The following is a 23,112-nucleotide window of genomic DNA, read 5'->3' on the forward strand; positions in this document are numbered from 1 at the left end:
GCTACTCACCCAGCATATGGGTGCAATATTAACTCAGTTATTGACAAAAAAAAAAATTTAGTTTCATGAATACTTCCAAACTTTCAACTGTATTAACTTGAGCCTAGTTTGGCTGAAAGGCTAGCCATAACAACCAATCCCAAAACAAGATAAATAATAAATTTAAATGAGAAAAACTGGAAATATATACTTATGTAACTTCCTTTTTGCACTAGTGCACGGAGACAGAGAGAAGAGACAAACAGGAATTTTTTTTAATTGGTGTAGAATTGTGATATGAGAAAAAGTTGGCATTATTGAAATTATCTTATTATCTATGCCACGAAATGAAGTAGTGTAAGGAAAGGCATCATCAGCCTCATTAGTATGATTGTAGACAACATCCAAAATAACCTGCATATGGATAAGATTTATGGAAAGAGCCAAAAAGTATATAAATAAGACTTTAGATAATATAAAATAAGACAGAACCAGGAAATTATAATGTAAAGCATACTTCCACTCCAAAGTTACACTAGGGAAATATTAACATTACTACCTCTATACCAGAAAAATGTAAGGATTTATTGGGGAATACACATTACATAAGGAAGAGCTTCAATAAGAAACCTTGACACAAAAAACAAAGCATAATACTTTTCTAGTTTACCATGTGATCTCTGGGATTTGGACGCCTCTGGAATTCCAACTCATCAAACTCAAAGACAGGCATCAACTCTACTACATTGATACCAAGCTCTAGAAGGTGTGGAATCTAATAGGCAAGCAACAAAATAAGTTTAAATAAAGACAACAAATAGTAAGTACAGGCACATAGTAATAAATAAACAGCTACATTTCACAAAATTGAAGACGATAACATAATTTAGTTGTATCTAATAAGATTACTACAAGAATATCATTTCCAAGTAACTAACAAGAACATACAAAGCTTCTTTTAAACATATGGCAGTAACACAGTATCTAAGAACTACTACATTTATGAACTTTGCATTTACCATAGAACAAATTGAACACAAAAATAACATGTGCCACCCAACAGACTGAAATTTGCTAGCTGTGACTATGAGTCTCATCACAATTCTGAGCGCAATATGAAGAAAATGACTTTTTCTCATCTTCTATAGAAAGTTTAAAACCATTCTAGGATTCCAGTCATTTTTAACATGCATATATTTCGCATACACAGTGTATTAAGATTTGTTGTGTCAATGTCATGTATTGTTATGAGATACCAAAGAAAGATTTGATAAACCCAATATAACTCTCTTTGGAAAATCTATCATGTTCCTATCCTTCAGATTTGAGAGCTATATATCCCTGCCAAAGTACAATTCAAGAGACTGAAACTTCCTTACTAACTGAAACTCATCGAAATCAGTTCCTTTCTAGTGGTGGGGGAAGGAGATACCTTCCATTACTTTTGTAAAAAGTCAATATGTTATTCCATCAAGGGTTTGAAACTGCTACAGAACTTCAACAGTACATTACGAAATTAGCATCATTCCAATATTCAAATCCCCATCTTTGTCAATATAACATCTTTTTCTCATTTGTCTATATTTTAATGGTTGAACTGTTGTTGGACCCAAAGGAAAACTTTCTTCAATCCATTTCATAAACACAAGGAAATGTAACTTTAAGAAATTTGTACTCATGAATCTAAGTGATGCATCATATTTGTCTTAATTATAACACAAACATTACCTTTTCAATCATACTGAGGTAGCTGCCACGAATGTTGCTATCCAAACCACTAGATTCATCACTTGTAAATGCCCAAACATTCATCTCATATATAACAAGATCTTTCTGTATTAGCAGCCACAAAAATGATGAAAATGGAAGAGCATACATTAGACTTCATTCAGCTAGAAACATATCCTCAGTGAAATGAAGACTAGACATCAGGTGTAATAGCATACAAAGCAAAGGCAGGATCTAGCCATAGACATAACACAAATCAGCTTGTAAGAAGCCTTGATCTAGGAAAAACATTGTAATAATTATAACTTATAACAGCCAATTGTGCAGGAAAAATACCTCAGAAATATTTGGAAGCTTGTAATTTTCTCCCCAGTCAAAAGGCAAGCTGTCAAAATCATATGTGCCAAGAAACTTAGACAACTTCATGCTAATATCCCCAAAATATCTTTGACCTTCAACTAGTTTCGCATAAGGATCAACAAGCACAATGCTGCTATCAAATCGATGCCCCTTACCCCGGTCTCGAGGCCCATCTATGTGATATCCATATAGAACACTGCTTCGTGGAAGATCCTACACATTGAAAATTGAAGAAAAAAAATACTTAAAAGCTACTTCTGAGACCGTGTTTAGATAAGCTATTCTAGGGGGGAGGGAGAGCTTCTTTTAGTTGATTTTTGATAGAACAGGGTCTTGATAGAGAAGAAAATAAACAAAGTAGATGAAGTGATAGAAATATGTATTATCTTCAGTTCCGGGGGAGCCACGCCCAATCATGGGGAGCCACATGGTCCTTCCTCTTCACCTCAATCGCCTCCTACTTCTTCCTCTCAATCCTCCTCCACCTCTCTCTTTCTCTCCTCTTTCGCCGCCGTCAAATCCCTCTTGGGCCATTCCCCGCCGTCCACAGCCTCTCCATGTCCCTCATCTCCGCCATGATCTTCGTCGGCATCCTCCTCTCTGCCGCAGCCAAGATCCGGAGAACGCGGTGGTTTTGGCGGCGCTCCAAAACCCCCCTTAGAGTGGCTCCTATGCGGGGGACGACTAAGGTTGCGGGAGCTTCGAGAGGAGGACGAGGAGGAGGGGGAAGAGGATTTGGAGCGCGAGGGAGAACAGGACCGAGAAAAGTAGCGTGAGCGACAGGAGGAATGGGAGTCGGAGGGGGAAGAGGAACCAGAGGAGGAGCCGAAAACGGAACCGGAGGGGGAGCCACGACCTTACCCAGGTTTTGCCATAGTTGTAGTAGAGAGAAAGGAACGAATGAAACCCTCCATAAACCTAAGGAGTGAAAATGAAAAGTCGTAGTTCTTAACGTTAGAAAATGAAAAAAATAAAGAAATTAAAATATGATGAATTTAAAGACGGGTGCTAACTAAAACCGCAGTAATCATGTTACAAACAAAGACGGTTTTTATAAAACTACTTTTGAAACATTCAAAACAAAGGCGGTTTTATAAAACCGCCTTTAACTTCTTTAAAAAGTTGGTTTAAATAACGAAAATGCCACTGCATGCTTTACTACATTGTAGTAGTGAAAGCAGCAACAGACGTACAGTTTTGCTTTTCTTTTTCTCTTTATCCCATCAGAAGAGAACAAATTCAGAAAGAAAAGAAAAGGGTTCTCTACATTAGAAAGATCATAAAACCAATCTTCTGATCAACCTTTCATCATCATTCCATTATGGCTAATCCAGGTACGCTTCCGCATTTAGTTTTTTATCATGATTTTGAGTATAGGAACACAATGGGGTTCTACTCATCTTTATGCAGTAATTTAAATTCTCTCTACATGGATAGAAAACATGTGATTAGGATTGATGATTGTTTGTTAGAATCAAATTAGGTTGATTGATTGAATCCTAACATTTGGTATCAGAGTCACCCATACCTGATTCATGTATGATTTTGGAAATTGTATTTATTCAGGCTCCTGGCATATTCTAAATTTTAAATGAATTTAGATATTTTACATATTGTTGGTAAGATCAAGCAAATTACTTTAGATATTTTACATATTTTCATGTACTTTGTGTTCGTTCTTACTTTTAGAGGCCACTACAGTAAATTAAAATAACAATCATGGGATTCTAAAATTTAAAATAAATAAACAAAGGTAAAATAATTTACTGAGAAAAATTTTAATTTTGGGTTTGGTGCATCAATGTTCAAAATTTAGTTATGGTATATCATTTTAATTATTTAGCATTTAAATGGGCTAACTGAATCAAGATATCACCAAAGTGACCTCTCTTGTGTAGATTGTTCATAAGAAATGTTAAATGTCAACGTGTGTGACTATTTATATGAATGGTGATTGGCCCAAAGGAAAGTTAACATTTGACTAAGTTACATACACACCTGTGATGTTAGACGTGTGATAATTATGAGGTTTTGCATGCATGTGAATGATAAGTCACATCAAAAGATGAGTTTGTTATTTGATATGTTTTTATTATCAATGTTTGAATATTACAACAAGGATGTCACTAGCAATTAATACCACAGTCCAAAGACTTGATATTAATGGTGCACTAGATATCTTGAAATGGGATATATCATTATTTAAATGCATTGATGACTATTATGTGAGCTTATTGTATTATTTATTTTGACCTTTTCAATTGTTGCTTCTATATCTTCGGTTACCAGTTCTTAATGGTACAAATTTTAAGGACTGGAAAGAGAACATGCAAATTATTCTTGGCTGCATGGATCTAAACATTGCATTAAGGATTGAAAAACCCCATTCTCCTACAGATTCCAGTACCTCTGAACAGAGGAAACTTCACGAGAAGTGGGATCACTCAAATCGCATGAGTCTTATGATCATTACGCGTGGCATTCCTAAGGTCTTTAGGGGCACTGTTTCAGATGATATAACTAGTGTCAAAGAATTCCTTGTTGAAATTGAAAAGCGCTTTGCAAAAAGCGATAAGGCGAAATACATTATGGGAATGTCAAATATTGCTTCAAAATTAAGGGCATTAAAGCTTGAGCTATCAGAAGACTTGCTTATTCGTATAATTTCTCTACCTTCACAGTTTAGTCAATTTAAGATCTCTGCTAGCTGTCAGAAGGAGAAATGGTCTCTTAATGAGCTCATTTCATACTGTGTTCAAGAAAAGAAAAGACTGAAGCAAGAAAGGACTAAAAGTGCTCATGTTGTGAGTACCTCTAAAGACAAGGGCAAAAGAAAAAGAAAAAGAACTGAGGAGCACAAGAATGAAGCTGCTAAGGGTCCAGCACAAAAGAAACAAAATCAAGGTGACAACTGTTTTTCTTTTGCAGTAAGCCTGGACATGTAAAGAAGAAATGTACCAAATATCATGCTTGGCATGCAAAGAAGGGTAAGTTTCTTACTTTGATTTGTTATGAGGTCAATTTAGCTTTAGTACCAAGGAACACTTGGTGGTTAGATTTTTGTGCCACTACTAACATCAATGTTTCAATAAAGGGTTGCATAAGCTACCAGAAGCCAATTGATGGATCTATGTTGGAGATGGTAAATCGGTAGAGGTGGAAGCTATATGGCATTTTAGATTATTATTATGTACTGGTTTTTATTTGGATTTGAAAGACACTTTTGTTGTACTGTCATTTAGACGGAATTTGGTTTCAGTTTCTTATTTGGACAAATTGGGTTATTTGTGTTCATTTGGAAACAATGTGTATAGGTTGTCTTTCAATTCAGATATTGTTGAAACGAGTTCACTCTTGGCTAATGATAATCTATATTTACTTGATATTGTAGCTTCCTATGGTGAATCCTTTAATGCAAAATTATGTGGTACTAAGCGTAGAATTGATAATACAAACTCAAGAGCATTATAACACAAGTGCTTAGGTCACATTTCTAAGAACAGAATTGAACGACTTGCGTCAAACGGAATCTTGGATTCCATTGATTTCATAAGCTTTGATGTTTGTGTTGAATGCATTAAAGGTAAATAGACCAAAAGTAAGAAATTAGGTGCATATAGAGCTACAGACATCTTGGAATTGATACATACGGACATTTGTGGGCCATTTCATACACCTTCACGAAATGGTCAACAATATTTTATATCATTCATAGACGATTACTCCAGATATGCATACTTGTTTCTTATACATGAAAAGTCACAGTCTCTGGATGTGTTCAAAACATTTAAAGTTGAAGTTGAAAATCAACTCAACAAAAAAATCAAGAGAGTCAGATCTAAATGTGGTGGTGAATACTATGGCAAATATAACGGTTCAGGTAAACAACGTCTGGGGCCTTTTTCCAAGTACCTAGAGGAATGTGGAATCGTCCCACAGTACACCATGTCGGGGTCACCTAACATGAATGGTGTGGCTGAAAGACGAAACAAAACTCTTAAGGATATGGTAAGAAGCATAATTTGTCATTCTAACTTACTAGAGTCACTCTACGGAGAGGCACTAAAGACTGCAGCTTACATTCTAAATAAAGTGCCAACCAAGACAGTTGCTGAAACACCTTATAAGCTTTGGGTTGGGCGAAAGCCTAGTCTGAAAAATTTTCATGTATGGGGATGTCCAGCTGAGGCAAGGCCTTATAAGCCAAATGAAAGGAAATTGGACTCCCAAACAGTGAGTAGCTACTTTATTGGTTATTCTAAAAGATTCAGGGGCTATAAATTTTATGATCCCAAATTAAAGACAACTTTTGAGACGGGAATCGCCACATTCTTTGAGGATATTGAGTTTGGGGGAAGAATAAGGTTAGAGACTTTGTCTTAGAGGAAGAATCAGTAACAATTCCAGAACCGATTCATATTGTTGCTTTTGATAAAGCAAATTTGGAACCTCTACAAGATATTGTTATTGAATCCCCCACTCAAGATAATTTGGTTGTTCATGAAGAACAAACTCAAGATCCTCAAGAACCTATGATTCATGAGCCAGTACCTTTGCGAAGATCTACAAGAGAAAGGAGAAGTGTTATTCTAGATGATTATCTGGTATTTCTCCAGGAACATGAGGAAAATAATGGTATGATGGAAGATGACCCAATCAACATCCATCAATCCATGCAAGATTCCAACTCAGAAAAGTGGATTGAAGCAATGAATGAGGAGTATAAGTCCATGCAAGACAACAAGGTTTGGGAACTTGTCCCATTACTAGAAGGTGTGAAACCCATTGGTTGTAAATGGATATTTAAGACCAAGCGGGATTCCAAAGGTAATGTGGAGAGGTATAAGGCTCGTCTTGTGGTGAAAGGTTATACCCAAAAGAAAGGGATTGACTTTAAAGAGACTTTCTCTCCAGTTTTATCGAAAGACTCTTTTAGGACAATCATGGCTCTTGTTGCACATTATGATTTGGAACTTCATCAAATGGATGTCATGATGGCATTTCTCAATGGCAACATTGATGAGACAATTTATATGGTGCAACCAGAAAACTTTGTGTCAAGAGACCCAAAGAATATGGTTTGCAAACTAACAAAATCCATTAATGGGCTAAAACAGGCATCTCATCAATGGTACCACAAATTTCATCAAGTAATTCTCTCATTTGGTTTCGAGATGAATCTTGTTGATGATTGTGTGTATCACAAATTCAGTGGGAGCAAGTACATTTTCCTGGTCTTATATGTTGATGACATACTACTTGCCACTATTTTGATGATTGTATTAGGAATTCAGATACACCGAGATTGATCTCGGGGTATTCTAGGATTATCACAAAGGAGCTATATCAAAAAGGTACTTAAAAGGTTTGGCATGCAAGAATGTAAATCCGGGGATACTCCAGTTGCTAAGGGAGACAAGTTTAGTCTCAAACAGTGCCCAAAAGGAAATTTGGAAATTCAGGAAATGCAGAAGATTCCCTATGCATTAGCTATATGGAGTTTAATGTATGCCCAAGTATGTACGCGTCGATTTAGCATACATAGTTGGGGTATTAGGCAGATATTTAAGCAATCCAGGAATGGATCATTGGAAAGCAGCCAAAAGAGTTACAAGGTATTTGAAGAGAACAAAGTATTATATGCTCACATACAAGAGGTCAGATCAGTTGGAGATCACTAGGTATTCTGACTCAAATTTTGCAGGATGCTTAAATAGTTTGAGATCCACTTCAGGTTATATTTTCATGTTAGCCGGTGGTGCGGTTTGTTGGCGCAGTGCCAAGCAAACCCTTACTACTTCATCCACCATGGCGGTAGAATTTGTGGCATGTTATGAGACATCAAATCATGAAATATGGCTGAGAAATTTTGTCACGGGGCTACAAATTATGGAAGGAATTGAAAGACCACTTAAGTTATATTGTGACTACAAATCAGTTGTATTGTATTCTAACAACAATAGGAGCTCGACCAAATCGAAACATATTGACATCAAGTTCCTAGTTGTTAAGGAAAGGGTACAGAATAGACAAATTTCCATAGAATACTTAGGGACAAACTCCATGATAGTAGATCCTAAGGTCTTTCATGAGCATGTTGCTCACATGGGTGTTTTACAGTCCGAGGAATCTTTGGTTTAGTGGGAATTAGTCACTTTTATGTATTTTATATTCTGTTAGATTTTATGTATGCATACATTGACATTTGGATATATTTGGTTATATATATATATATATGATTTATTATTCAGTTATTACACTTTGTATATTAAGGTTATTTAATGATCTCATTGAGGTAAAGTATGACCAGTTGAAAATAGACGTATACAGGCCACCTTCACGTAATTTTCATGCTACACATTTCATGATGAGTCTGTCATAGTGATCATTGATGAGTTTAGTAGTGATTGATGCAATGAAAACTGCTTTGGTTCTATATTTGTGACTAGTGAGAGATTGTTAGCAATTTTGGGTCATATATATATATATATATATATATATATATATATATATATATATATATATATATATATATATATATATATATATATATATATATATATATATATATATTACATAATTGAATGAGTTATGGCCATTATATAATTAGGCAAAATATTAAAGTGGTCTAATCAATACAAAAGTATGGATAAGGGCACATAATATGTCATGAAAGGCTAATTGTGTGGATATCATCAATGATATTATAATTTGATAAAAGGTAAAATTATAATTATTAAATTTGGGGTAAGTGATAGCAATTACCAATACAAGAAGTTATGGTCCTCTCATTTGCAAAGAGAGCAACGCCTACAGGTTCACTCCCCTCTTTATCCCTTCAGAACAAAAGGGAAAAGAAACGGATTCTCTACTCTTGAAAGATCATAAAACCAATATTCTGATCAACCTTTCAGCATCATTCCATTAGGGCTAATCCAGGTATACTTCCTCATTTAGTTTTTTATCATGATTTTGAGTATGGGAACACAACGGGGTTCTATTCATCTTTATGCAGTAATTTCTCTTTACATGGATAGAAAATATGTGGTTAGGATTAATGATTGTCTGTTAGAATCAAATTAGGTTGATTGATTAAATCCCAACAATTTTTAATATTTTTATTAGCTAAGTAGAAGGAGGACAAAACTTTATTTTCGTGATAACTTATCTCTAAGTGCTGGTCATGCTAGAAAGTAGAAATTGCAGCTTGCTAACGAGAATAGACAGACATTTATAGTTACAGAATCCTCTCTACGTAACATTCTGTTGATGAATTGCGTTTACTTATAATAACAATATTTTACAACGGGAAAATTTTATTAGAATAATGGTTGGAAAGTTGTAACATTGGTTCATTGATGCTTATGATTTAGCCAAATACTTCTTTACATCTGTGAATTTTTAAGAAGAAAATTATGTTGTTTTTCTTTCTTGGCAATTTATAATAAATATGCATCTCTCCTTTGCTTATTTGGCCAATTGTATCATGTTAATCAAGCACAGGAATACAAAGAGTTGAGGGCTAAGGGAATTACTAACACGAGGCGGAGATAGTGTTATAATGAAGGATGGCATATGGTGTGGTTCTCGATCTTATTTATGAACATTTGGATCGCAGATATGTTGACTATGATGTTGCTGAGAACATTGTGCATAAGCAGAAAAATGTGGAAAGATCAAGACTAACGGAAAATTCTACTTCGAATCTGTTATCTCGGAAAAGAAGTCAGGCTAAGGATTCAAGTTTACCTGTTTATATAGATTTGACTATGGATACACTAAAATTAGATCTGTCACGGAGCATCAAACTGGATCTAAACGAAGATGTCGTGGATCAGAAAACATTTCACATTCTCAATCCAATTCTCATGCAGGATCTTGTTTGGCAAAATTATTAAGTGTGTCTGGACCACCATCTCTGGTGATAACAAAATTCTTCATTCTGAAGAAATGAAGAATCTGGAAATTGGGAGTGTAGGATCTGCACTCTTTTGAATAAAGTAAGCATCCAAATATATTGCATTCATTCTTTGCATACTTTTACTTTTTATTCATTGTTATCAAGTATAATAAATAATTATTTTCAGGTGGAATTTACGCTTGAAAGTAAAATATTCACTTTTAGAGGAATCAAATTCCTCTTGAAATTGATCAGGTTTTTTAAAATCCTTGTTACTCTTTATACATATATATGCACACACAGTCACATATTCAGATTTCTGAAGATTATGCTAAATGTTGGTTATACTAAAGTGGAGATAGGCCTCACATTAGAGAAGCTACTCGAGAATGTAGCAACTTTGTAGTTTAACCCTTTAACTGGGGTATTGAAATTTGATTGTTAACAGTAATAACTTTTTTTCTTATCCGGATGAAATGTAGAATTTTAATTTATGAAATTTTAGCATTAGAAAGTCAAACTTTAAGAGCAAATTAAAATTTGAATTTAAATTAAGAGGAATGTTAGGATAACATTCACATCCTCCCCATCGGTCAGTCATCTAACCAAAACGGGCCTGACCCATGCGGAATAATAAATAGAAAACCAATCTTAAACTTTGATCCAAGGATTTATAAAAGAAAACAAATAACTATAAAAAAAGAAAATAAAAAGATGCCGCAAATTAACTGTCACGTTATTATTTAATGTATAGATTTGACAATAGGAACCAAAACCAAATGAATAATAATTTAAAGATTAAGACCAATTAAATAAAAATTTAGGAACTACAAATAAAAAATGATAAAAGTTTAAGGACTAAAACATAATTTGCCCAATTTTTAAATTATAATTATCATAAAAATTAATAGTTTATAATTATATGAAAAATATGATTAAATAGTATTTTAATTGAATTAAAAATAAATTACATTTGTGCGTCATACAAACCTTTCAAGTAAAAGGCAACGTTTAAAGGCGTCATAAAAAAAGATCAAGGTATTTAGGTAAGCCTGTCTCTTTAAGCCCGTACCCACATAATAGCAATCAGTATAATCTGTAGGTAACTGACTGGGGTAACCCAAGGCAGTTTTTAAAAATGTCAAAAATACACTTAAGTTACAAATAGGAAGTTTGGTTTTTTATTTCTGCAGCGTCTTTTTTTTTTTTCCACAAAATCTCACACTCTTAGTGTAAGTTGTTTTTGTTAACTTTCGTTGTCTTCTTTTCTGAGTGATTATTCATCACCTGAGAAAAAGAAATACATAAAAAAATTTAGAAATATAAGAATTGTCAATCCGTATGGTCAATACGGATCAGCAATCCATATAACTCATAAAAATTGACAATCCGTAATTTTTTAAAAATTTTTAAATTCGCATGATTAATAATTAAATTTTAAATCTTAAATTTTGGTTTTAATATTTTTTATAACTACCAAATTTAATATATTTTTAAATTTGATTTTAATCATTATCTTAAACTAACAATCTTATCATATCTTAAATTTTGGTTTCAATATTTTATATAAGTACCAAATTAAATATATTTTTAAATTTGATTTCAATCATTATCTTAAACTAATAATCTTATCATACTTTAAATTTTGGATTCCATATTTTTTATAATTATCAAATTTGATATCTTAAACTAACCATCTTATCATATTTTAAATTTTAAATTTTTGTTTCAATATTTTTTATAAATACCAAATTTAATATATTTTTAAATTTGATTTCAATCACTATCTTAAATTAACAATCTTATCATATTTTAAATTTTAAATTTTGGTTTCAATATATTTTATAACTACAAAATTTAATATATTTTTAAATTTTATTTCAATCATTATCTTAAACTAAGAATCTTATCATATTTTAAATTTTAAATTTTAGTTTCAATATTTTTAATAACTACCAAATTAAATATATTTTTAAATTTGATTTCAAGCATTATCTTAAACTAATCATCTTATCGTATTTTAAATTTTAAATTTTTTTTTCATAATTTTTTATAACTAACAGATTTATTGTACAATTAAAAATTATGTTTCAATATTTTTATAACAAATTTTAATTATTTAAAATTTTCGTTTAAATATTTTTGTAACTAACAAATTTAAATTATTTTTAATTATGATTTAATATTTTTCATAATTAACAAATTCAACCTCTTTTAAATATTTGTTTCGATTTTTTTAAAAGTTAAACAAATATAATATAACAATATTGAAAAATAATTGTTTCACCAATCTAATCTTAATTTTAGCAATCTAATCTAATCTAATCTAATCTAATCTAATCTTAGTATTAACTAATATATTTTTTTATAAATAAAATCAATACTTAACATATAAATCAGAAAAAAATTATAAAATTTCACTAACATTACAAAACAATATTACACTAGGAAACAATTTAAATAATAATTGACAAATATATATTTATAATGTAAACAAAAATTTCAAAAAAAAAATTTAGAAGAAAAAAAATTGAAAAAAGAATTATTCAACAAAAAAAAAATTCGAATCAGCAATCTGTATGATCCATACGGATTGTCAATCCGTATGACCCCATATGGTTCATATGGGTTGGATTGTCAATATCAACAATATCAACATCATCAAACCAATATCAACAACATGCAACACCCACGAAGGAAGAAAAAGAAACACCAACGGAGTGAAATGACATAGGAAAGAGGAAGAAGAAGAACCACGGCGGTGCGAGAAGTGAAGGAAGAAGAAGGAAAGAAGAAGAACCACAGTCGCGCGGGAAATAGAGGAAAAAGAAGAATCGCAACGAGGAAGAAGAACAACCGCAACCACGACGTGCATGAAGGAGAATGAAGAAGAAGAATGAAGGAGACCACCACGAGGAGGAAGAAGCACGGCACGAAGGAAGAAGAAGCATTGCAACATAATCGTACGAACGCACACTGTATCCGTATTTATATTAATAGAGTGAAGGACATTTTAGCCCTTTCACCTAGGGTACTGGTGTATGTCTTAACAAGCTCCCAGTCGTCGCGTGTTACATGCAGTTTAGACGGGTCCGCCCGCATCTCCAAAAAAAATAAAAGAAAAACAAAAAAAATAAAATTTTAAAAATCTAAATTTCAGCCCATTTTTCCAACCTTTTAAAAATAATTGTCTGAAAAATTCAATTAAAAAGTGACTAAAAATCAAATTAAAAATCCGTTTAAATTTTTTTTGTTATCATTTTATAGTTCGATTAATCACTGGATGTATGATAATTGTTCTTTATGAGTTTTCGTTTGGTGTTTGAATATTTTGAAATGTATTTAAATGGCATCAATTCATTTATTATATTAGTCTAGTATCTATTTTTATTTTACTTTTACTAAACCACAAAAATACATTTTTAATTAAGGTATAAAAAACTTACATAGTAAAGCCCGTGATCAAGCCTATTTAACCTACCAGTTAAACAGGTTAAGCCAAAAACTCACAAGTTGAACGAGCTGTCTGTGGGTCTAAGTCTAAATGTCTGGCTCTAGTTACAAGACGCACTTTTTAATTTCAATTTTTAAATAACAGAGTCCATTTCATCTCATGCAATTGCCAACATGTTAGTATCCAAATTAGTAAAAATTACAGTATTTTAATAAATAACATTTTTTAAAACATTTTGATAAATTATTTTGAAAAAAAATATAATTTGATTAAAACCCCTCCCAACCTTGGCCGCAAAATCCACCCATTAGGATTCGTTCAGGCCACACGAACAACAAAAATACAAGTATCCCTCGTGGCATTGCAATTGGAATCAGCAAGTAATCACTGTCACAAGAAGGAAAACTATATGAAGAAGATAAGTGTGGGACCAATAGTATCACAAATCATTCCCTGCCTCACAATCTTTTTGCTCTTAGTGCCTTAGTACACAATCCATGTAACCACCACTAGTGCTAAAATCATCAACCAAAAAGGTAAACTTTTGCAACAACCATGGTTGCAATGGCAGCAGCAACAGCATCCTCCCAGTTGATTTTCTCAAAGCCTCGTTCACCCTCGCGTCTCTGTCCCTTCCAACTATGTGTCTTTGACACCAAACAAGTGCTGTCAAGTTCAAGTGGCAGGAGAAGGCATGTGGGGGGTTCTGGAGTTAGGTGCATGGCGGTGGGAGAAGCTGCAACCACTGAGACTAAGAAGAGAAGTGGATATGAGCTTCAAACACTCACTAACTGGTTGCTGAAGCAGGAGCAAGCTGGGGTGATTGATGCAGAACTCACTATTGTGCTGTCTAGCATTTCCATGGCGTGCAAACAGATTGCTTCTTTGGTGCAAAGAGCCAACATTTCCAACCTCACTGGGGTTCAAGGAGCTGTCAATGTTCAAGGGGAAGACCAGAAAAAGCTTGATGTTGTTTCAAATGAGGTCAGTGTTGCAATTACAATTCTCTGACTCAGTGGATTGGGAAACACCTGAAGTGGCGTGGTCTCAGACCCAGGACCAAAAAGTGTTGCAACTTACAATTACAATATTCCTTGGTTTTTCTTTCTAGAATTATATACACGTAGTTGGTTCAATTCATTGAGCAATTAATTTTGTTTTTGTCCAAGTTAAAATTGTGAAAACGTATATGATGTATCATAAAGGACTGCACTACAAGGGATTGTTTTTTAAATTTTGTAAACAAAATTAAGGGTTCTTGAATTGAATGTGATGGCTTATTGAAGTGGTTATGGTTGACAACCAAGGTGTTGTTTTTGCATTTTTCAGGTTTTCTCAAACTGCTTGAGGTCAAGTGGGAGGACAGGGATAATAGCATCAGAGGAGGAAGATGTGCCAGTGGCAGTAGAAGAGAGTTATTCTGGAAACTACATTGTGGTGTTTGACCCACTTGATGGGTCATCCAATATTGATGCTGCAGTGTCAACTGGGTCCATTTTTGGGATATACAGCCCCAATGATGAGTGTCTTGCTGACATTGGTGATGACCCCACAGTAAGTCTTCCATGGTTTATTATTTCATTTCAGTTAATCAAAGGATTGACAACGGCTCAAATAAAATGAACCTAGAAAATCTAGTTTCAAAGGCAAGGAGTGGTTTGACTAAAAAAACTGAAAAGTTACTTGATTTTTGCTTCCACGTGATTTATTATCTTGGTTTAAAAATGTGACTAACAAGGTTTAAGAAAAAAGGTGGCTGTGAATCAAGTAGAATACATCTTACTTTAGATAAAAGGAAATTGCCATTCTTCTAATTTTCCTTTTAATCTCTATAAGATGCTAAGATAATATAATCAGAAGTTACCCAAAAAATAATTATTGAAGGTTGAATCAACTATCAAACATGTCAAACATAAAGATCTTGGATTGAATTCTTACTAGTTGTTCATAACTCTAATTCAGACTTGTAAAGTATTACCTTGATCATGGAACGAGCTTCCACCCTCCTCCTTATACACTATCTTAAAAAGGAAGAGTTGAAAAAAAAAATTGCAAAAAGGATTGTTAGTGAAATTCAGTGCTTAATGTGATGCATATGCTAATTTGCAGCTTGACACAGCAGAACAAAGATGTGTTGTGAACGTGTGCCAACCCGGAAGCAACCTTCTTGCAGCTGGTTACTGCATGTATTCTAGCTCAATAATCTTTGTTCTCACCCTTGGAAATGGAGTGTTTGTGTTTACATTGGACCCGATGTATGGCGAATTCGTTTTGACTCAGGAAAACCTCCAAATACCTAGAGCAGGCAAAATTTATGCTTTCAATGAAGGGAATTATCAGTTGTGGGATGACAAGCTTAAGAAATATATTGATGATCTCAAGGACCCAGGTCCTAGCGGCAAGCCTTATTCTGCAAGGTACATTGGTAGCTTGGTAGGAGACTTCCACAGGACACTGCTATATGGTGGCATTTATGGGTACCCCAGGGACAAGAAAAGTAAGAATGGGAAACTCAGGCTCCTGTATGAATGTGCTCCTATGAGCTTCATAGTAGAACAGGCTGGTGGAAAAGGGTCAGATGGCCACCAGAGAATACTTGACATTCAACCAACAGAGGTATGTATAGATGAACCTTGTATGTCTCTAAATGCTTTAGAAGTAAAGGGTGAATGTTATAATGGATAGTCTTATTCATTCTTTAACTTTTTATGGACAGATTCATCAACGTGTGCCACTGTACATTGGGAGCGTGGAAGAGGTAGAGAAGGTGGAAAAGTACTTGGCTTAAATGATAAGCTAATGCAAGAGGTTTACTTGTGTATGAAAATTATGCCCAATCAAAACTTTCAAAGCAATACAATCATGTGGTCTTAAGGAAGAATTATTTTTATAACCCCCCCCCCCCCCCCCCCCCCCCCCGCGTCCTTTTGTGCAAAGAAAAAAATGATTACAACAATCTGCAGATCATTTTGAACAAGAATTTTGTATAACTTTGAACATGTTCAAATTGGAAATAATTTTGTGGCAATAGAAGCATTCATATCAGTAAATTTCAATCCTCTCTTTCTACGCTGATACAAAACCATGTAAAATGGTTCTAGATGTTAACTAAAGAACTGTTGCTACCTATTGCTTTCAATGAGAACTTCAGAGGAATTGAGTATATTTAACACAATCATACTCTGGGAAATTTTTTATAATACAAGACGTTTAACATGAATTTAGATTTGAGCTTATCAGTAATTACTGGATGAAACTTGAAACTTATGCACCTATGTATTACCTACCACAACTAAATTAAAACAAGTACTGACAGATTAGGGTAGAAGAGACACTATTTAAATTATTTAGACTAATCAGGACCAATGACTAAATATATCATTTACCAATTGCTATATTGTTTTCCCGCAACTGTTAACAAATACAAAATTGGAAGTTTTAATGTAAAATAATCGTGGTATCCATTTAAGATTCTTGAAAAATTAAAATCCCAGTATGTCTAGTCTTCCCGTTGCCTCTTCCATTGAAAGTTTAACTGTCATGACATAGATCCAGAAATTGCTTAAATGACTTAGACTTCATTACAAGGCTGTTAACCATGACTGCCATCAAAATGTAACCCAACTAAGATGAATCCTTATAATAAACCAAAACAAGGGAGGAAGCTATCTACAATCATTTTTTAAGCTTGACCAAATAAGCGAAGCTTGTAAGGTATAAATGAATAGCAGGTTATCATTCTAAATTTAGTGCAACAGCAGAGAGCAATTCTTTGGAACAATAGATATAAGCATCTGCAGTGAGCTCGCGTTAATAAGTCAGGCTGAGTCATTCTTCAAATTGTCTTTTATGTACAATTTTCCTGATCCACAAACTGCTGGCGGTTTTTCTCTGTTGGCATATTATAGCACTAGTTAATACTGTTTGATCAATAAAGAAAATTTATATGAACGCAGAACCTTTTTTTTTTAAAAAAAAGTACAGAATAATTGAAAAAAATAATTTTACCAGGGCTTATAACAGTTATGCTCTTTGTGACAAATTTCATCGCAGTCATACATTCAGGGCCTGCAAAAATGAAAGCTTCTCAGTAAATTATCATTTAGCCTACAAAACTGAGATACAAAATAGGTTTCATTACCTAGTACTTTCATATCTTTCTCACATATAACTTCTGCCACAGTTGATAATTCAGGTGTAGCATGATCACCATTGCATTCATGAGACGAGCTGTTAAATAGTGGAAAATATTATCAAATACAAGAGTTGTAACAATAACAAAGTAGGACTTGCGGCAGAAAACAGAAACAATACCCTGAAGCATTGTCCATTGAAGGACTTGATGTTGGATGGCAAGAAAAATCTATGCCTTCACAAGAAAAGTCTAGATCATTTAACATTTCTGTGAAGGAGAAGTCCATCCCTAAGGCATCAAAGTTAGGAAAATCAATGTCAAATATGTCCAATTCCTTTTCAGACTCAGATGTAGAAATCTCATTGGGCAATGGATTGTCCAAACTCCCAGGCACATCGGCAGCATCAAAGTTCAACCTGCTCCTAACATGATCCCTCTTACTTGAATTTGTCTTGACAGGAGAAATACAACGACTCATCTCTATGTAAGCCATCTGTTTTGCGGGGCTGACCATAACTCTCTTGGTTGAAATTACAGTGCAACGACTGGGTGTAACTGCACGGTTGCAAGTTGCAACCGAAGAAATCTCAGCAGGGGATATATGTGTGTCACTGTGAGAAGATTTTGTTCTAGGAGGTGTCTTCGGAACCGGTGAATTACTTGGAACAGAAGTTGTAGACTGGTTGAATAAACATTTAGCAACATTGGATCCCTGAACCTGTGACTCCCTGGGTATGCAGTTCTCTGATGAAGATTGAATGGCAGAAGGCTGAGCTACCATTGTATTATTGACAGCTTTATCAGATTGTTGCGGAGCATTTTGACCTGAAAATAGAGATAAGGCAAAATGCATGTGATGATCTCATGAGATTAGCCAATAATTATAACAGATGCACAAGTTATGAGGTAACCATACCATGGCTGACAATTTTCCTACTGGATGATCTACCACGAGGTTTTTTAGCAGCTGAAGGAACATCCACAGCTTTAGTTTCCTTTCTCTTTCTGTCAGATACATTCAGTGTTGGTGTTGAGAAGTTTCCACCCTCAGCGTTTGAATTGCTAGATTGAGGCAATGGCGGTGCATTTGATTTATTTTGCACAGAAGTAGGATTGCCTAATACAAAAGCAGCGACAATCATAATGAAGCAAGGTCAATAAGTCACTGACACAGCCTAAAAACTCAGTTGAGCAAGTGGAAAATGAGAAGGTAAGAAATGGAGGACCAGTTTAGAACAATTTTCAAGCAAAAGTGAAAGTGAAGTAAATTTTATTTTACACCTCATACTTCTTTTGTACCATGCAAGTGTAAACTAATTTTCTTTCCAAATTTCAACCACCTGACTTTCCACCTACTCAACCAAGCACATCTCGCAAGACAAATTTTGCTTCAATTGCAATTTAATGCTAAAAGGTTTTAATCAATTACATTCAGTTCCAGGACTTGAGGCAGTTGATAATCATTCTTCAACAACACATTATCGAGCATTCATTCCTAGCTTAAACATGTATACGATAACAGCAAAAATATCTTATGACTGAATTAACAAGTTTGATTTACTGAAAATATAGTACAACACAACCAAGTCAATCAGAGCTCTTCACTCTCCTCTACTATCTTCAGTCTTCAGAACCAAAATCTAGGTAAGAAACCCAAATTGAAGGCTCCTAGCATGCAAATACTATTTGTTGCCTTGATTCACTGATGTTTATAACATAGTTTGAGTATTGATTAATCAGTCAACGTGGGAATTTCTGCATCAGAGAACTAGTAAAATTCTCCAAGAAGAATAAATATCAAGCATAGAACCTGCACATATATTAAGAAAAAAAACAACTAAGGTAGGGGCAAAGGTTGTACCTGGTTGAGATTTGTAACCAAGTGTTGGTTTAGGAACTGCTACAACTGCAGATTTTACAGCAGGTGCTGGTGCAGGGAGATTTCCACTAGCATTGTAAGCAGTCATTACATTATGCATGCCTTGCAACAGCATCTGAACCCGGTTCTTCTCTTGTTCTACAACAGCCCGTTCCTGATCCAACATCACTTTCTGCTCCTTCAAGCAGATATACTCATCCAGCATCTCCCCCAATGTCAACAAAGTCTTTGGTGCCTAAAAAAAACTCAAGTTTTCCATCAATACCCAAAACCTAAAACACCCACATGAACAAATCTTCAACTAAACGGAGGAAAACATAAGGACTGAAAAATTAAGATAAAAAAAAATACGACCCAGATGGTCAAATCTTCATAAGAACAAAAAAAACCAAAAGGGTCGGGAAAAAATTGAAAATGGGGGTCTAAAAATCCAAACTTTTGGATAAAATCAAAGACCCGGATGGCCAAATCTGTATAAAAGTCGATAAAAAAAACAAGAGGGGTGGAAGAAGATACACAAACATGCAGTGAAAGGAAGAACGGGTGAAGGGATACCTCATGAATGGGTGAATGGGAGATGAGGGAAGAGGCTTCGTTTCTGAAGGTGGATCGAGTGGAAGAGAAGTTGTTGTCGCAGAGGTATCGGTCGACGATGAAAGCGATCTGAGTAGGGGTGACCTTGCCCTTCCCGAACACCTCCGGCTTTCTGGCTTTGGATTGCTTCCCCGCCATTGCTGTTACACTCAGATCAGATCAGATGTAATGAGAGAGAGAGAGAGAGAGAGAAATTGGCGCTGCATTAAAAAGGGAGGGGCAAAGGACGCGGGAGTTTATTTGAACTGGTGCCTGAAACTTGAGGTTTTGGCGGTAATGAGCACATCGTTCTCCCACACTCGAAACCTTGGACTTGGTGAGGTTAGTAATAAATAAATAAATAAATAAAAGAATTATTCTGCTGCTAACCCTAAATAAAATCAAAATGTTTTGGGAATTGCTAGGGGCACCAGCAAGATTGCTGGTGCACCCAACAATTTTTTATATTTTCCAAAATACCCCTTAATGTTTCTGCGGAAGAATCTTTTTCCGCATTTAATGTTACAACTATGGAAGAACCTTTTTCCGTGTCATCTCACCGAAGAACTTCTTCCGCAGAAAGCCACGGAAGAAGGTTCTTCCGTAGTTGTAAATTTACAACAGCGGAATAACTTTCTTCCGTGTCATCTCGCGTAAGAACTTCTTCCGCAGGAAGCCATGAAAGAAGGTTCTTCCACAATTGAAAATAACAACAGCGGAAGAACCTTCTTCCGTGGATTCCTGTGGAAGAAGTTCTTCCGCTTCCGCGAGATCACATGGAAGAAGGTTCTTCCGTTGTTGTTATTTTCAACTGCGGAAGAACATTCTTCTATGAGTTAATTTATTTTTTTTGTTTTTAAATTTTTGGATTATTTTGTATTTGTCTATGTTATTTTGTATTTTACTATTACAAAATTTAATGCATATTTAATTCGGGTTATTATTACAAAATAAAAAATATTTATTTAATATATATTAAATTTTGTAATAATAAAAAAATTTGTGATAGTACATATTTTTTATTTTAAAAAAAATATACGGATTAAATATTTTTTATTTAATCTGGATTACTATTACAAAATTTAATGTATACTTAATTTGGATTACTATTACAAAATTTAATGCATTAAATATTTTTGTAATAGTAATCAGAATTAAATATACATTAAATATTTTTTATTTAATTTGGGTTACTATTACAAAATTTAATGTATATTTAATTCAGGTTACTATTATAAAATAAAAAATATTTATTTAATATATATTAAATTTTGTAATAATAAAGAATTTGTGATAGTAAATATTTTTTATTTTTAAAAAATATATAGGTTATTAGCACAACGCTCTAACCAACTGGGATAATAAGCCAATTAGGTTATCAAATAAATAATGTTACTATACATATCACTACAATTTCTAATGCATATTTAATACTCATGTAAATTTAAATAATATTTACTATCACAAATAAAAAATAAAAAATATTTATTATCACAAATATTTTTTACTATTACAAAATTTAATATATATTAAATAAATATTTTTTATTTTATAATAATAACTCGAATTAAATATGCACTAAATTTTGTAATAGTAACCCAAATTAAATAAAAAAATATTTAATGCATATTTAATTCGGGTTATTATTACAAAAATATTTAATGCATTAAATTTTGTAATAGTAACCCGAATTAAATAAAAAATATTTAATGCATTAATTCGGGTTACTATTACAAAAATATTTAATGCAATAAATTTTGTAATAGTAATCCAAATTAAATATATATTAAATTTTGTAATAGTAACACAAATTAAATAAAAAATATTTAATTCATATATTTTTTAAAAAATAAAAAATATTTACTATCACAAATTTTTTTTACTATTACAAAATTTAATATATATTAAATAAATATTTTTATTTTGTAATAATAATCCGAATTAAATATGCATTAAATTTTGTAATAGTAAAATACAAAATACAAAACAACATAGGCAAATACAAAATAATCCAAAAATTTAAAACCAAAAAAACAAATTAACTCATGGAAGAAGGTTCTTCCGCAGTTGAAAATAACAACAGCGGAAGAACCTTCTTCCGTGCGATCTCGCAGAAGAATCTTGTTCCGTGCGAATCCACGGAAGAACCACGGAAGAAGGTTCTTCCGCTGTTGTTATTTTCAACGGCAGAAGAACCTTCTTCTATGGCTTCTTGCAAAAGAAGTTCTTCTGCGAGATGGCACTGAAGAAGGTTCTTCCGCAGTTGAAAATAACAACAACGGAAGAACCTTCTTTCGTATGAAAGTATTCACATTGTTTAAATAAGGGCAATTTTACCCATTTACATAATTGTTGGGTACCTAGCAACTCCCAAATGTTTTACATTTTGAGGCCTCCTTGTGTATTTTGAACTTTGGGGGATTAACTGGGTGGGATTATCAAGTTTTCTTACTCAGATCTATCATTTTGATTTTTGACCAAGAAAAATTGTTTTGACTAAATTCAAATTTCAATTTTCCTTGACTTGTAACCGGATCAAAGATAGATTTGACAATCTCACCAATTAATTCACACAATTGGTGGTATATTTTTAAGTTTTTATACATATCACTTCAATCCTTTTAATTTTTAGGATAAAGATTAAATGAAATTATAATAGTATGTGTAAGGATTAAGTATTAAAAGAAAGTAATTTTTAACTATAGAGATTAAAAGATTTAGTAATTACAAGAATTAAATGAATAATTAATCTGTATGTATATTAGAGTTAGGATTTTGTTTTTATGTTTTATCTTTTAGACATATTAAAAATATAAATTAAATATTTGAATAGTTAAATAATTCAACTTATGACATTCCACTAAAAATATAATTTAATTCTATTTTTATTTTTAAGATCTTTATCATTTATTAATTTTTTACATATTTTAATTACAATAAAACTAATAATTTAATAGATAATTTATTTTAATATATATATATATATATATATATATATATATATATATATATATATATATATATATATATATATAAGTAACATATGTTTTTAAAAAAATGTGAAGCAAGTTCTATTTGAGTTTCGTGGGTTTATATTATTCCCA

At 33.1% G+C, this 23,112-nt stretch overlaps 2 protein-coding genes across 2 annotated transcripts; one reads left to right on the plus strand and one right to left on the minus strand.

Moving 5' to 3' along the window:
- The first annotated feature begins 13,898 nt into the window (after positions 1-13,898).
- On the plus strand, positions 13,899-16,477 carry LOC114396499 (fructose-1,6-bisphosphatase, chloroplastic-like). The gene is made up of 4 exons (XM_028358509.1): positions 13,899-14,405; positions 14,751-14,975; positions 15,531-16,037; positions 16,138-16,477. Exons 1-4 carry the CDS (start codon positions 13,977-13,979, stop codon positions 16,207-16,209), a joined length of 1,233 nt encoding a protein of 410 aa, XP_028214310.1. The 5' UTR covers positions 13,899-13,976; the 3' UTR covers positions 16,210-16,477.
- A 388-nt stretch (positions 16,478-16,865) lies between these two features.
- LOC114396498 lies at positions 16,866-20,334 on the minus strand. Its single transcript, XM_028358508.1, has 7 exons — positions 19,991-20,334; positions 19,418-19,670; positions 18,473-18,673; positions 17,736-18,381; positions 17,563-17,651; positions 17,430-17,489; positions 16,866-17,312 (listed from the first exon to the last, which is right to left on the minus strand). Exons 1-7 carry the CDS (start codon positions 20,165-20,167, stop codon positions 17,269-17,271), a joined length of 1,470 nt encoding a protein of 489 aa, XP_028214309.1. The 5' UTR covers positions 20,168-20,334; the 3' UTR covers positions 16,866-17,268.
- Positions 20,335-23,112: the final 2,778 nt, after the last annotated feature.

Source organism: Glycine soja, chromosome 18 (genome assembly GCF_004193775.1).
Source record: "Glycine soja cultivar W05 chromosome 18, ASM419377v2, whole genome shotgun sequence".
Classification (NCBI taxonomy): domain Eukaryota; kingdom Viridiplantae; phylum Streptophyta; class Magnoliopsida; order Fabales; family Fabaceae; genus Glycine; species Glycine soja.

What these genes read in the sequence shown, in the direction of transcription:
- LOC114396499 (XM_028358509.1), top strand. Translation starts at nt 13,977, where the DNA reads ATGGTTGCAATGGCAGCAGCAACAGCATCCTCCCAGTTGATTTTCTCA. An exon ending in ACATTGGTGATGACCCCACA is followed by an intron (nt 14,976 to 15,530) that starts GTAAGTCTTCCA and finishes GCTAATTTGCAG; the next exon opens with CTTGACACAGCAGAACAAAG. An exon ending in TTGACATTCAACCAACAGAG is followed by an intron (nt 16,038 to 16,137) that starts GTATGTATAGAT and finishes TTTTATGGACAG; the next exon opens with ATTCATCAACGTGTGCCACT.
- LOC114396498 (XM_028358508.1), bottom strand. Translation starts at nt 20,167, where the DNA reads ATGGCGGGGAAGCAATCCAAAGCCAGAAAGCCGGAGGTGTTCGGGAAG. An exon ending in CCCATTCACCCATTCATGAG is followed by an intron (nt 19,671 to 19,990) that starts GTATCCCTTCAC and finishes AGTTTTTTTTAG; the next exon opens with GCACCAAAGACTTTGTTGAC. An exon ending in TCAATGGACAATGCTTCAGG is followed by an intron (nt 17,652 to 17,735) that starts GTATTGTTTCTG and finishes ACTATTTAACAG; the next exon opens with CTCGTCTCATGAATGCAATG.